The 16,459-nt window shown below is 39.7% G+C and overlaps 1 protein-coding gene across 2 annotated transcripts in view; it reads left to right on the top strand.

Annotated features, from left to right (window-relative positions):
- The window catches only part of LOC132827072 (ATPase MORC2-like), a 93,281-nt gene that overhangs the window by 42,177 nt on the left and 34,645 nt on the right, over positions 1–16,459 (top strand). For both annotated transcript variants that reach the window (XM_060843523.1, XM_060843522.1), the window contains 7 exons: positions 811–922; positions 1,893–2,018; positions 3,433–3,512; positions 4,951–5,033; positions 5,837–5,922; positions 13,954–14,094; positions 15,630–15,784. In XM_060843523.1, the coding sequence (XP_060699506.1) occupies positions 811–922; positions 1,893–2,018; positions 3,433–3,512; positions 4,951–5,033; positions 5,837–5,922; positions 13,954–14,094; positions 15,630–15,784 (783 nt within the window). The remainder of the gene's footprint in view (positions 1–810; positions 923–1,892; positions 2,019–3,432; positions 3,513–4,950; positions 5,034–5,836; positions 5,923–13,953; positions 14,095–15,629; positions 15,785–16,459) is intronic.

Consider the following 16,459-nt stretch of genomic DNA (forward strand, 5'->3'; position numbering starts at 1 on the left):
AATGCTCAAACAAATTTCAGTCAGTGATCTCACTTGATCAAGCTTGGAATTTTTTGAAGCAATAGTAACTGTCAGATAAAATGCAGTGAATATGGATTGAACAAATAAGAGATAAATGGTAAAAATAAAATCAAACGGTCTTCAATGGAATGTGGGTGTATGGAATGATGCTTTTGGGGAAGAAAGCAAAATGTAAGAACTAAAGGAAGTCTCTTGGACAGGAAAGCTAATGATTAGTGTTCTGTGGAATCCATATTGTGATAAGTGATTTGAACTTGAGAATTGAGGCATCTTGACCTACAACGTCCAATTTTGTGTTGTGCCAAATTTGAAAGGAGTATGAATGTTTACAGGAGGATATCAGTGGAATGGCATGATGGGAAAGTCACGGGTGGGGGAGGGGGAGAAAAGTTGCAAAAATTTCAAGTAGAGGAATCTAGATTGTTAAGTGATAACAACAGTTGACAACCCTTTAAAATGAAAGCAAATAAGTATTTTTTTTACCCAAAGATGTTAGAAGCAAGTTGAATTGCATAAGATTTTAGCCATTTGAGAAAAAATGATACAAGTATGATGAACAAGAATGAAAGTTAACATTAGACTGTCAGGTTTGAGAAGAAAAGCATTGCATTGAGGGGTAATTGGTCTTGCTGTGTTTTTATGATTCTTCTATTAATAATTTGAATTTTAAGGAAACTTTGAAGAATGTCCATAAAATTTGTGCTATGTCAAAGAATGTTAATGCTTCTCTGTTTTGAATTATTTATTGAATCTTCTGCATTCTCAATAATTCTTTCCATTCCTTTGCAGGGACTTTGGTGATAGTTTACAATCTTAAACTGATGGATAATGGGGAACCAGAACTGGATGTTACCTCTGATCCTACAGATATTCTGATGGCAGGACCACAACTTGAAGGAATGTGAGTAGTTATACAGCAGCATTATCGGGACACTTTGGTTTGTAGAGATAAATCACTTTAAGCCAATGAATCTGTCATTAATAAAGTTGGCGCTTGTGACAATTTGACACAACTTCAGAAGTTGAGAAATTCACTGTGAAATTAATTTGAGTTTGCGGTTTTGAGTAATGGATGTGGAGTATAAACCCATGGGGTTAGGTACAGGGCAACATATCAAAATATTGCTGTGTGTGGAACCATTGGATGAAGTTCCACTAAATGGCAGTGCTTTCTCACTGGTGCTATAAAATCAAAATATCATTTTATTATACCTTTCCATGGATAATTTGAGATCTCTAAAGTTATCCTAGAGTGCGAGTAAATTAAAAAATGAAATATGTTGAGGCACAGACCTTAATTTCAGTTCAGCCTTATGGTTTGCATTTGTTACAAAAGTTAATCAACATTGAATTTTTCAGGCATCGTAATACTCATATTTAAAAATCACAATAAAAGAGGTGGTGACAAAATCTGAACACCCACTATCAACTGGTAACAGAATTGTAAAGGCAAATAAGGATTTTGCTTCTATCCACCCAACCTCTTCAGTTAAGCATGAAAAAAATGATGAGCGAAGTTCCAACTGTAACCATCATTAAAGTATATTTTTAAATCTTACAGCTTAACTTGATGACCCTCTCATTGTCAGTAGTGGTACTCTCTACATGCCACTGAAAGGCTATTATGGGAGGACCTCCTTATCCAGTCATTTTTTGGCTCCTGTCAAAATATGGTAGTTTAATATTATTGAAGAAATGGTCCAATCATTTCCCAGACCATGCACAGATTTTCCCTGGTGGTTTAGCGCCTCTTCTTGGAAAGTGGATCACTAAGCTTCCTATGAGTGAGGAGACGGCTGGTTCCTGAAGATTACTCTGTGATTGCTGTTGACTAAGCATTGTTTTTGTTCTTATACACACTTATTTTGTAGAAAACCTGAGCGACGTTCTTTCAGGGCATACACAGCTGTATTGTACATTGATCCGAGGATGAGAATTTTCATTCAGGGTCACAAGGTCCGAACAAAACGACTCTCCTGCTGCTTGTTTAGACCCAGGTAATCAAGGAATTTTATAGATCAGAGAGAAAGAAATGCATCTTATGTCACAATTTCAGGATGTCCTAAAATGCTTCACAATCAATTAAATGCAGTGCAATTTTTATTAAATGTCAATTACTGTTGAAGTGCAAGAGAAGTAGCAATAGAATCATGTAAAAAAGTATGGTAGTGAACAGATTGGATTTTCATAGTGATGGTTGTAGGATGTATGGTGACTTGAACGTTGGGGAGAAATTGGAGACAAAAATAGAAATCACTGGAAAGCTCAGGAGTTCTTGAAGCATCTGTGGTGAGAAATTAGTTAACATTTTGGGTTGTGACCCCTCCTCTTGGCCCAACACGTTAACCCTGATTTCTCTTCACAGATGCTGCCAGATCTGCTGAGCTTTTCCAGCAATTTCTATTTTTGTCTGATTTACAGCATCCGCAGTTCTTTTGGTTTTTACTGGGGAGAAGTTCTTCACTTTTACAAAGAACAAAGAAAATTTACAGCCCAGGAACAGGCCCTTCGGCCCTTCAAGCCTGAGTTGATCCAAATGTACTGTCTAAACCTGTCCGTCAATTCCTAAGCATCTGTATCCCTCTGCTCCCCACCTACTCATGCATCTGTCCAGATGCATCTTAGATGAATCAACTGTGCCTGCGTCTACCACCTCTGCTGGCAACCCGTTCCAAACGCCCACCACCCTCTGTGTGAAGCACGTATGATGTGTATCCCCCTTAAACTTTCCACCTCTCACCTTGAAAGCATCACCTCTTGTTATTGAAGTCTTCACCCTGGGAAAAAGCTTGTCTCTATCCACCCTTCATGATTTTGTAAACCTCAATCAGGTCCCCCCTCAATCTCATTTTTTCTAGTGAAAATAAACCTAACCTACTCAACTTCTCTTGATAGCTAGCACCTTCCATACTAGGCAACATCTTTGTAAATTTACAAATTTAATATCAATTATCTTTTACATCCGTTTGAAAGTGGGGTGGGGGGGGATATTGTGTCACACTAAAATCTCATCTGAAAGACAAAACCTCTTGACAGTATAGCACTCAGAGTACTACACTGGAATGTGAGCCTAGACTTTGAGGCCTAGTCTGTGGAGTGAGACTTTTTTGTATGTATGATGGCAGTGATTGTATGAAGCACTCTGACTTAATTGATTATATGAACAAACTTAGAACTGAGTACCTACTCCAATTCTTGTGCTGTAATTTCCTTGAAAATGAAACTTTCTTTATATTTGGTGGTCAAATAAATATTAACTAATAGTTGAATAAAATAATAATTGTGCTGTTGAGCTTAGTTTTTGTATGTAAATTGAATTTGCAAATACCTTCTGTGCACCATCTTAGCATTGACTATTTCAAGTTAGTGCATCTTGGTCTGTACTCTGATTAACTTCTCTCCATTTCATAGAATGTACAAGTATACATCAAATCGGTTCAAGACACGTGCAGAACAGGAAGTCAAAAAAGCCGAGCATCTGATGAAAATAGGTATGTTGAAACAGAGAATAATATGCATCATTTTTCCATTTATACCTTTTAAGGATGTTAAATGTTATAACTAATTAAGTGTTAGAAATGTTTTAGAACCTACATCATACTGGCTCTATCTTGATGATTTGTCAGCTGAATGCACCCCTTGAGTTGGAAGTTAGCAGTGTTAGCCAGCTTTACCACAAGTTAAGTTCTGGTTAATATTGAATGAAATGATATTCAGCTAGGATTGACGGGAAAGATGCTGGCAAATTATACTTGACTTGGGAAACAGGAAAAGTTCCTTCTACTTGCAATTCAATGAACTCTACTAAAGTATAGTGTTGAGAGTACTTGTACTTGCCACTTTACATCAGAACACAAACTGTTTTCAGTTGCAAACTTGGGCAGGATGGATTTATAGATTTCATTCTATGAATGCTTCTATAAATTGTGCTATCCTTAATCTTAATTTTTTTAATCAGTAAGGGAATCAAGACTTATGAGGAAAGTGGAGTTGAGGGTTATCGGGTTAGCCATGACTTCATTGAACGGTAGCGCAGACTTCATAGGCTAAAGGACTTTCAAAAGCTCCTACGTCTTATGGCCTCTATTCTGCTCAAATTATTAAATCAGAAGTTTGTTTACTTTTGTGAAGATAACATTATATGTCTCTAGGGGATTGAGGAGAATTAGAATAGAAGGATTGGAAGCAATTGTCAAAATTATGGTTAAATGAATTTGTTTTATGAAGGCTGTTACAGGATACAAGAGAGAATTGGCATGGCAGAGGTACATGGGCTTGGCTATGAGGACTTCTGTTACACAGAAGGCACAAAATAAAGCCAAGCCATTCAGTCCACTCAACCTATGTACTCCTAATCACTTTTACCAGCAAGGTTTAAGGGAGTTTGTTGTACTAGGTGGAGTTATCAGTCGAGGAGTTTGGAAATGAAGGCAAGGATATTGAAACCCACATTGGACCTGCGAAATTTTGGTCCATGCAGTACTACCTTATGTGGTTTGTTAAGGCATTAAGGAAGCATTAATCATTGAAAGTGCAGAATGTGCTCTTAATATTTAGTGCGGTAGTGTATCATTTTGGTATGATGTAGGTTTCGTACCTTTTGCATATTCTCATCTTGGACGTATTGGGCAGTACAAAACTAAGCTTCCTGAGCAGATTTTTGTTCAAGTTGCAAAGTTCAGAGCACCATTGCCAAAAGCTACACTTATTGAGTGATGTTCTTATCAGATAGAGTACATGGCTTGAGTAGCTGTGTTTTTTAAAAGAAAAAGGCGAAAAGGGGAGGATAAAATCAACTTCAAACATGAGCTTCCATTTCTTAGATATTTCCAATCAGGTATTGTGTGTTTCTGGATTTTGTGAAAGTTCTTAATGTTAGCATTATATAGCTAAATGAAACAGTATCTCATGTTGTTCTGTTGTTTCCAGCTGAGGAGAAATCACGGGAAGCAGAGAGCAAAGCACGGGCACTGGTATTGAAGTTGGGAGATGACTTGAGCAGGGAATCGAGGGTGAGCCAATTTGATTTGTGTTTTGAACAGGTGCAACAGACTTAGACATATGCAAACACTTAGATGCCTGAATACATGTGCACTCTTAATTTATATATGTCTTGTTGTTTTGTGTAGCAACCTTTTCTCAGGGCATTACAGCGTAGCGTAGGTTAAATTGTTTGTCTTTATCCGTTTGGGCATCAAAGTAGTCTGTTTCCTTGATCGAATTATCAGCATTGTTGCTTTGATGCGAAGATTCTTGCAGTTTATTTATCTTTTTATGTGTAAAAGTATACAGTTAACTTTTCTTGAGTGTTAAATTTTTATTTTGCTAGCAGTATCATCAACTGTCAGGTAACTTCTTGAAAAAACAAAATGAAGATTTGGATTTACCTTCTAAATGTGTTAGAATTGGATGTCTTGAACAGGACATGAGTTCGTCTGAGATTTGGTCATTCAGTGTGAAGTGGTCAGAGTTATGATGTATGAAGTTTTAAGACAATGTTGTACCAAAGACCTGTAAGATGAAAAGGCTGAATTTACTGCTTTGCTGTAAAGCTTAGTCCAAGGTTTGCCAGGGTCAATTTTCAATCCAAAGCATTTTAGCCTTCAGGACTTTTGTTCTTGAAGTTATCTAATTAATACAAATAAAGTCAGGACTTTACAAATCTTTGTCCTTAACATCTGCCAGGTTGAAGCATTTAATAATACAATGTGGGATGGTTAAATCCTGTAAGATGATTTGAGGAAGTGAAATTGTTAGTCTCTTGGGTATTTTGCTATGCAAGTTCTAGTTAATTTAGATTGCCTTGACTTCACAGGTTCATCTGCGACAGGTGCAGGATGCTGCCTTCAACCTAAGCCGAGAAGCTGATGTGAAAAAACGAATACACGAGGCAAAACTCAGGTATACATTGTGTGGTAAGATTGTTCTGTTATGTCAAGAAACTTTGCTTTTTTTTTCCCTTTTTATCTGCACTGAATTTGATTATTCTGGTTTAGTTGAGTATTTTGTTTTGAGAGAAAGTAAAATTATGAAAAAAATCTTGGCCTGACTTAGTAATACTATTGTCTATAGTTAGATTAAACTTATTGCCAAAACTAGGACTTGAGTGTACTGTCTACTAGGTCATAATATTACATAATGTGATTCTCTGCCAAGACAGACATTTGGATCAGACATTAGTCCAGAGGCAAAATATAAAAGATTCATTGGAATGATCTGAAGAAAAATATCAATGTTACAATATTGAAATGGGTGTTTGGCCCAACTAGTTCACATTGGCATTTACATACCATGCAAGCTAATCATCAATACCATATTTACATGTATTTTGTATCTCTTTTATTCTCCTTTTCTTACATCCATCTGCCAAATCTCTCTGCCACTGAGATGGACTGCTACCTTGAACCACAGCAGTCCTTGGAGTGTATTTACACCCACAGTGCTGATAGGAAGGTAGTTCCAGGACTTTTATCCAGTAGTCATGGATCGATCATACTGCTCCCTGTCAGAATGTTGTGTGGCTTTGAGGGAAGTTTACAGGTCATGATACTTCCTGTTCATATGTTGTCCCTGTCTGTCTTAGTGATAGAAGTTACATGTTTAAAAGGTGCTGTTGAACAGAGCCTTGGTGAGTTGTTGCCCTGTGTCTTTGTAAATGGTATATACTGTTAATACTGTTAATGGTGAAGGAAGTAAATGTTTTCTGGATGTGCTGATCAAATAGGTGCTTTGTCTTGGCTGGTGTCAAGCTCCTTGAGTGTAGTTGGAGCCGCACTTGTCTTGTAGATGGTAGACAGTCTTTGGAGAGTCAGAAGGTGAGTGACTGGTTACAAAGTTCCTAGCCTCTGACCTGCTGTTGTAGTCACATTTATTGAGTTGTAAAAGGTTTTAAAGCATGTCCACGCCAGTCATCAAGTAGCTATCTACTATAGTTCCATTTTATAGCATTTGGCCTACATGTATGCCTTTGCGCTTCACCTCTTAAATGTAGTGATGATAGTACCTATCTCAATCACCCTTTCAGGCAGACTTATCCAGATACTCACCAGTTTTCTTAAAAAAAAAACTACCTTAAATCTATTTTAAATTTCCTGCCCTTTAAATCCATGCACCCTGATTATTGATGTTTTTAATAAGGGGAATAGTTTCTTCCTATCTAGCCTAGCCTATCCATCCCCCTCATGATTTTACATACCTCAATCAGATCTTTCCTTGATCTTCTCTGTTTCAAGGAAGCAGCCCCAACCTATTTAGTCTCTCTTCAGAGTTGTAACAGTGAGTTGGTGAATGTTCTCTGCATTCTCTCTAGTGCACCCTCTCTATAGATCTGCACACAGTACTCCAGCTGTGACCCACTAACGTCTTATGTAGCTCCATCATATCGTCCTTTCTTTTGTAGTGATTATCTTGACTAATAAAAGTTAGTATCTTGTATACATCCTAACCACCTTATCGACCTGTCCTGTTGCCTTCGTGCATCTGTGGACATGTACACAAAGGTGTCACTGATCATCTGTGCTTCCTAGGGTCCTGTGTATTTCTTTGCTGTGCATCATCTCATACTTTCAGGGTTAAATTGCACATCTGACCAGCTTTATACATTGTTATGTTGTCTAAGATTTTTCTCCTTGCTATTTACCACACTACCAATTTTCATATATAATCAAGCTACCTACATTCGTACCTAGATCATTAATATACACTATAAACAGCAAGGGACCCAGCAGAGAACACTACATCACTGGTCACAGCTTCCAGAAACATGACCTGTGACTATCACCATCTGTATTTTGACACTAAGCCAGTTTGGGTCCAATTTGCCAAATTGCCCTAAATCTCATGGGCTTTTACTTTCTTGGTCAGTCTTCCCATGTAAAACTTGTTAAAAGCCTATAAAAGTCCATGAAAATTACATTCTCTGCAGTACCCTCCCATCTAGTCACCACCATTTTAAAACCTCAATCAGTCATGTTAGATATGATCTCCCCTGAAAGAATCATTAAGTCATAGACTATGGAAGCAGATCCTTTGGTCCAACTCATCCATGCTGACCAGGTTCTACGAACTAATCCAGTCCCATTTACCTGCATTTGGCCTGTAACCCTCAAAACATTTCTTATTCATGTACCTGTCCAAATATCCTTTATATGTTGTAACAGCCTCTTCCTCTGGTATTTCATTCCATATGCGTGCCACTCTGTGTGGAAGAAGTTCCCCCCCTCACCTTAAACTTATGCCTTTTAGTTTTGAACTAGCCTACCCTAGGGCAAAGACTTTTTCTATTCACCTTATCCATGCCCCTCATGATCTATAAACCTCTATAAAGTCATCCCTCAACCTCCTATGCTGCATGGAAAAAATGCACAGTCTTACAACTCATTTTCCAGTCTGGCAACATCCTTGTAAATCTTTTCTACACCCTCTCTCACTTAACAACATCCTTCCTATAGAATGGTGATCAGAATTGAATCCATTATTCTAAAAGTGGCTGCACCAATGTCTTGCACAGCTGCAACATGGCATCCCAACTCCTATACTCAATGCACTCACTAGTGAAAGCAAAGATTGCCATTGCCGCCTGCACCATCCTGTCTACCTGTGACTCCACTTTCAAGAAACTATGCACTTATACCCTCCCCCGAGTCTTTTTGTTTGGCAACACTCCCCAGGGCCCTACTATTAAATGTGTAAGCCCCTGCCATGGTTTGTCTTAGCGAAATACAACACCTTGCAGTTATCGAAATTAAACTCCATCTGCCACTTCTCAGCCCATTGGCAGCTAATTAAGATCCCATTGTAGTTAATTAACTTCACTGTCCACTACGCCATCAATTTTGGTGTCATCCACAACCTTATTAACCTTGCTTTCCATATTCTCATCCAAATTATTTATGTAAATGACAAACAACAGTGGACCAGCATTGATCCCTGTAAGTCACAGGCCTCCAGTCTGGAAAAACAGTGCGTTACCACCAACTCCTGCTGTCATGCTGACTGTCCTTGATTAATCTTGCCCTCTGATGGTTTTTCCGACAGTTTCCCTACCCCGATGTCAAATTCTGGCTTTTAATTCCCTTGTTTTTCTCTGTCACTCCTCTTGAATAATGGTACTACATTAGCTGTCCTGCGGTCCTCTGACACCTCTTCTGTATCCAGACAAGATTTGAAAATTAATATCAGGACCCTGCAATCTTCTTTCTCACCTCCCATAGCATTCTGGGGTGCATATCTTTTGAGCCTGACCAATTTTAAGTGGCAGAACTGCTGATACCTTAATTTGTTCAAACATATCATCACAGTCCTTTTCTCTGATTTCTATACCTACATCTACTGTGAATGCAAATGTAAACCTCTTCTACATCTACCTCCACCTGAAGATTGCCACTTAGATGGACTCCATTTTTTGGCTTGGTTATCCTCCTGGCCCTAATATAATTATGCCTTTTGATTTTCCTTCATTTACTTAGCAGTGTGTTTTTTTTAATGTCCCTTCACTATCTTAACTTTTTTTTTTAAAAATGCACCTGCATTTTATATAGCATTTGGCTTCTAATGTTCTGAACCTTTGGTACCTATGATGACCTGCCCTTATGTTCCATATCCCATTCTGTCCCTTCCTCAATACCCATGGTTAATCATAGGGTCCTACAGCATGGAGATAGGTCTTTTGGCCCCAGATGGTCCTCGCAGTCGAAAATGTCCATCTATGCTAACCCCATTTCCCTGAAAGGAATGAAGGATTATGGACCAATGGCTGGCAGAAGAGCTTAGTTTAATTTGGCATCATGTTCAGCAGAACATTATGTCCTATACTGTTCTATGTTCGAAGTAAAAATGTCCATATCCTTCTTAATCTTTCTTGTCCATGTATTTATCCAAATGCCTTTTAAATGTTGTTAACCTACCTGTGTCAACAACTACCACTGGCAGCTCTTTCCATATACGTATCACCCTCTGTGCAAAAAAAGTTGCCCCTCAGGTTCCCCTCTAACCTTAAACTGATGTCCTCTGGTCCTTGATTCCCCAATCCCGGGAATACGACTGAGTGCATTCACCCTATCCATGCCTCTCATGATCTTATACACTTCTAAAAGATCCCTCCTTCTTCTCCTATGCTCTAAAGAAAAATTATCTAGCTTGTCCAACCTCTCCCTATAACTCACATCATTCAATCGTGGCAACATCCTTGTAAATTTCTTCTGTACTTGCGTGGGAAATCATGTCTCACAAACTTGATTGAGTTTTTTGAGGAAGTAACAAAGATGAGGCAGAGCAGTAGATGTGATCTATATGGACTTCAGTAACGCATTCGACAAGGTTCCCCATGGGAGACTGATTGATTAGCAAGGTTGGATCTCACGGATTACAGGGAGAACTGGCCATTTGGATACAGAATTGGCTCAAAGGTAGAAAAGAGAGGGTGGTGGTGGAGGGATGTTTTTCAGACTGGAGGCCTGTAACCAGTGGAGTGCCACAAGGGTCGGTGCTGGGTCCTCTACTTGTTGTCATTTACATAAATGATTTGGATGTGAGCAGAAGAGGTACAGTTAGTAAGTTTGCAGATGACACCAAAATTGGAGATGTAGTGGACAGCAAAGAGGGATGCCTCAGATTACAGCAGGATCTTGACCAGGTGGGCCAATGGGCTGAGAAATGGCAGATGGAGTTTAATTCGGATAAATGCGAGGTGCTGCATTTTGGAAAAGCAAATCTTAGCAGGATTTATACACTTAATGGTAAGGTCCTAGGGAGTGTTGCTGAACAAAAGAGACCTTGGACTGCAGGTTCATTGCTCCTTGAAAGTGGAGTCGCAAGTAGATAGGATAGTGAAGACGGCATTTGGTATGCTTTCCTTTATTGGTCAGAGTATCGAGTACAGGAGTTGGGAAGTCATGTTGCGGCTGTACAGGGCATTGGTTAGGCCACAGTTGGAATATTGCGTGCAAATCTAGTCTCCTTCCTATTGGAAAGATGTAGTGAACCTTGAAAGGGTTCAGAAAAGATTTACAAGGATGTTGCCAGGGTTGGAGGATTTGAGCTATAGGGAGAGGCTGAACAGGCTGGGGCTGTTTTCTCTGGAGCGTCTTAGGCTGAGGGGTGACTTTATAGAGGTTTACAAAATTGAGGGGCATGGATAGGGTAAATAGGCAAAGTCTTGGGATCGGGGAGTCCAGAATTAGAGGGCATCGGTTTAGGGTGAGAGGGGAAAGAAATAAGAGGTCCACGGGGCAACCTTTTCACACAGAGGGTGGTACCTGTATGGAATGAGCTGCCAGAGGGAGTGGTGGAGGCTGGTACAATTGCAACATTTAAGAGGCATTTGGATGGGCATATGAATAGAAAGGGTTTGGAGGGATATGGGCTGGGTGCTGGTAGGTGGGACTAGATTGAGTTGGGATATCTGGTCGGCATGGACAGGTTGGACTGAAGGATCTGTTTCCATGCTGTACATCTCTCTGACTCTATAGCATCCTTTCTTTAGCAAAGTGACCAAAACTGAGCACAATACTCCAAGTGTGCCCCAACCAACGCCCTGTACAACTCCAACATAATTTCCCAATTCTATATTCTGTCTAATGAAGGCCAAAAACTACATTCGCTGCCCTGTCTACCTGTAACTCAACTTTCAGGGAACCATGCACCTGAACTCCGAGGTCCCTCTGTTTCACTCCACTCCTTAGGGCCCTACCAAATGTTCTCTCAATGTATGTTTACCTACAAATAGCTGCTCCTAGTCCAGATTCAGCTTTATCATATTAAAATTGGCCTCCTACCTATTCAGATTTTAAAACATTTCTGATCCATCTTTGTTCTTTTCCCCAGTTCTAGAATTCTAGCCACTGACACTTCTACCACTCCTCAGCTTCATTTCCTAAAGTTAGGTCCTATCTTGTAGGACTTGATTCATGCTGGTTTAAAAAGCTGCTTTGGATACATTTTAAGAATTCCATCCCCTGTAAACCTTTTACACTTCATCTATCCCAGTTACTGACCAGTGAGTTAGCTCAATTGGCTGATTGGCTGGTTTGCAATGCAGCATGATACCAACGGCATGGTTTCAATTCCTGCACTAGTTGAGGTTACCTGAAGGGTCTTCCTTCTCAACTGAGGTGTAATGACCCTCAGGTTAAACCACCACCAGTCTCACTAATGAACTAACCCTGTTCTCTGGTAGGAATATAGTGAATTTACCTTTTTACCTTGAACATAGTACACAATACATAGTACACATGTACAGTATGCAATATTGTGCTGAACATGACACCAAATTAAACTAAGCTCTTCTGCCTGACATTGGTCCACATCTCTTCATTCCTTGCATAATCCTGTGTTTATTTAAAAGTCCCTTAAATGGCCCCATTATATCTGCCTTCACAACCACCCGGCTGTGCTTTCCAGACTCCCACCATTCTCTGTAAAAACCTGCCCTTCACATTTCCTTTGAATTTCTCCTCTTACCATAAATACATGTGTTATCCTGCTATTATATGTTTTTATCTCAGTTAATATTGGGGGAATTTGTTATTTTTATACTTTTTGAAGTTCTACCACTGTGGTATCAATTAAGAGACTTCGAAGATATCTTCCCTACTAGTTGACTCCTTGATCAATATTGCAACAAGTCTTTTGCACCCCCACCCCATGTTTCACCTGAAGATTCTATACCTGGAATATTGAACTGACAGTCCTGCAGGGATGTAGATCCCATTGCTATTCAGGTGCAACAGGTCCCACCTTCCCTCAAAACAGACCCAGTGAGCAGTACTCTAAAGGCCTCTCTCCTGAACCAACTCTTAAGTCCTCCATTAATCTGCTGAATCCACCTATTCTGAAAGTCAATAGCACAGATCTCTGCATTGTTGCTGGTGCTTATAGCCTTTGAGGGGCCAGCTCTTCAATCTGCTACCTAACTCCCTAAATGCTTGTTACAGGATCTCATCCCTCTTTCTACCTATGGTGTTAGTACCAATGTGAACTGTGACTTATGACTGTCTCCCTTCAGAATGCCATGCTGCTCTACACTGACATCCTTGACTCTGGTCTGGAGTGGACAGCACACCACTCCGGAGTCATATCTGTTGCCATAGAAATGCAGGTCTGTACTCCTCACCACTATAAGCTCCTCTTCTTTGTCTGATTCCTTTTGTGTAGCTGGGCTCTGATTGCGCACACTCACTGTTTTCCAACACACTAACTTTGACATGCCACTTTGGGACGTCCCTGGCTGTCTGTCTGCCTTCCACCTTCTGACTTCTGGTCACCCATTCCTTCTCTGACTGTAGTTCCTTAAGCTGTGGAGTGACTAAACCTAAAACCTCCACATAACTTGTAGCACCAGGAATGTACTGCAATGCAGTTCTTTCAACCAATGTTCAAACTCCTAAAACTAAAGTTTGAGTTGATCAGACTTTCTGCAGATGTGGTCATTCAGACTTTCTGGAACATTCAAGATTTTCTACATACTGCAGGCCATGTAACACACAACTGAGCTCCTGTGCCATGCCTGTAGTTAAAACCTCACACACTAAATGTAAGGCAAATCCAGACATTTAGTATATTTGTTTTTAAAAACTAATGAGCTTGAACTCAACTTTAAAGTAAACAAAGACAACTTACCCACTACCTCCTGGTACAATTCCATTTCTGGTTCATAATAACTTCATGCTGTTGAAGGTTAGGGTTTCAGTGGTGGTAATGGCACTGAATGTTCTGCTGAAATCTAAGTACTCTGTTTCTCAGTCCACAGATGCTGTCAGCCCTAATAATACTTCTGGCAATTTTGTTTTTTGTCTGAGGATTTTTATGCCTGATTCTGATAGTGACGTTCTGGACTTACTTACCAATAAATGTTTTGCTCAGTCTCATGGTAGGTTGCCCAAGAAGAATCCGATGAAGATCTTTTAAAAATATATTAATTTCTGACTCTTACAGAGCTTTGAAAGAGCCAAAGGAGATGTGCTTTATTTTTGGTGTGAACATTGAACATCGTGACCTGGATGGAATGTTCATTTATAACTGCAGTCGTCTCATAAAGATGTACGAGAAAGTCGGACCGCAGCTGGAAGGAGGAGTGTGAGTCCTCAGATACTTGTCTGCACGTTGACTTAAATTCTTGAGATAGAGTAACATTGACATTTCCCCAGGGAAGTGCTAGGAGTTCTGACTATTTCATGAACGAAATGCTAGAAGATCAGGAGAGGGATTGTTGCATGCTTCTCAGTGTTCATTGAGCTATGAACTCCATGTGTGGAGTCATGGTCAACACCCAACTTGTCCAATTCTATGGTGCATATGTCCGTATGATAAATTGCCAAGTTACGCAGTGAATATGAGATAGTCATCATTGACCTCCTATTGCGTTTTAGTTGAAGAGTCATAGAATCAGAAATGTACAGCACAGAAACAATCCTTTGGTCCAACTTGACTGTGCAGACCAGATATCCTAAATTAATCTAGTTCCATTTGCTAGCATTTGGCCCATATCCCTTTAAACCCTTTCTTTACATGTACCCATCCAGTCGCATTTTAAATGCTGTAATTATATCAGCCTCCATCACTTCCTCTGGCAGCTCATTCCACGCACTCACCACTCGGTGTGAAGAAGTTGCCCCATTAGGTACCTTTAAAATTTTTTCACTCTCGCCTTAAATCTATGCCCTCTAGTTTTGGACTCTCCTACCCTGAAGAAAAGACCATGAATATTCACCCTATCTGTGCCCCTCATGATGTTAGAACTTCCATAAAGTAATTCCTCAGCCTCCAAAGCTGCAAGGAAAATAGCCCCAGCCTATTCAGCCCCTCCCTATATAGCTCAAACCCTACAACCCTAGAAAGATCCTTGTAAATCTTTTCTGAATTCTTTCAAGTTTCCTAACATCTTCCCAAAGCAGGGAGACCAAACCTGAACACAGTATTCCAAAAGTTGTCTAACCAGTGTCCTGTACAGCTGCAACATGACCTCCCAACCACTATACTCAAAGCACTGACCAATAAAGATAAGCATACCAAACACCACCTTCAGTATGCTCTCTACCTGAGACTCCACTGTCAAGGCACTATGAACCTGCACTTCAAGGTCTCTGTTTAGCAACATTCCCCAGGACCTAAATGTATAAGTCCTGTCTTTATTTGCCCTACCAAAATGCAGCACCTCACATTTACCTAAACATCATTACACAGACAATGGTAGGTATGTTTTGAAAAGGTGCTTAATGATATGGACAGTGCTGCAGAAGTGGAAGAAGTTAGGAAGAATTTCAAAAGAAAATAAGTTTAAAAATGGAGCAAGGGCAAAATATGCATAGGCGCAAGGTCGCAGAAAAGTGAAGAGGAATGACTGGATTAGATTATAATGGAAGATGCTGAATAACACCAGAATTATAATTTCACTTCGATCTGGAACAAGGGTAATAGTAAGGACCGGTAAACAGAGCCTGTTGTAGAACAGAATACAGCTGGTGTTGATTTTGACAATTTTTGGAATTAGCAAAGGAAATGTTAAATTAAGTCTAGGGAGATGACCGAGCTGTGAATAAGAATTTGCCAAAGAAAGAGGAAAGTTGTATTTGTAGCTTTTAAACAAAAATAAAAATCATTTTTATCTTTAGTTCATGTGGTGGAGTGGTGGGTGTGGTAGATGTCCCCTACCTCGTTCTGGAGCCAACTCACAACAAACAGGACTTTGCAGATGCCAAGGAGTATCGGCATCTTCTGAGAGCCATGGGCGAGCACTTAGTGCAGTATTGGAAAGACATCGGCATTGGTAAGGAGAAGAGTTGCTGCTGAACTGGGTTAACTCGAATCTTCGCTGATCACTTCACCTTTCCTGAACACATTTTTTCCTTCGATATTTTTCTTTGACTGGTTTTACTGCATTAATTTTAGAGGTTCACTTGAGTTGTGTAGGAGTTGGATTAAATGTATTCTTTGAATCGATACTGGTACCATGGTATTCTAGGGTTATCTACTCTTGCAGACTTTGTGAACCTACTCAATTTTCACCCAAGTAAAATTATTTAGTCAAAACAAATAGAAATGAAATGATTGGATTGCAAGATGATACTTGCGTGTTTTTAAACTCCGTACACAGTTGTTCATGTTAATTTGTTAATTGAGCAATGTACAGACTTGATGCACAGAATCATGTCACCAGGGACAGCAGTGGTACAATTGAAATTATAATTGCTTCCCTTCAATGAAGATTTCCTTCAACTCTGGGCATCATATTTTGATTGTTAGCTGTGAAGTAAGATGCAATGTGGGAGCTGGAGTTGATTGTAATGAGTGTGTTACCATTGGAGGAGGTCCATGTGTTTTTGGTGCAAATTTTCAGTTGGGATTTGAAGCATTTTGTCTGCTCTTTTGTGGGAGAGGAACAAGAACCCTTTCATGCATCATACTAAGTCAAAAACCCCTTCCACTCCAGCAGTACTCTATT

This window comes from Hemiscyllium ocellatum, chromosome 24, assembly GCF_020745735.1.
Source record: "Hemiscyllium ocellatum isolate sHemOce1 chromosome 24, sHemOce1.pat.X.cur, whole genome shotgun sequence".
Classification (NCBI taxonomy): domain Eukaryota; kingdom Metazoa; phylum Chordata; class Chondrichthyes; order Orectolobiformes; family Hemiscylliidae; genus Hemiscyllium; species Hemiscyllium ocellatum.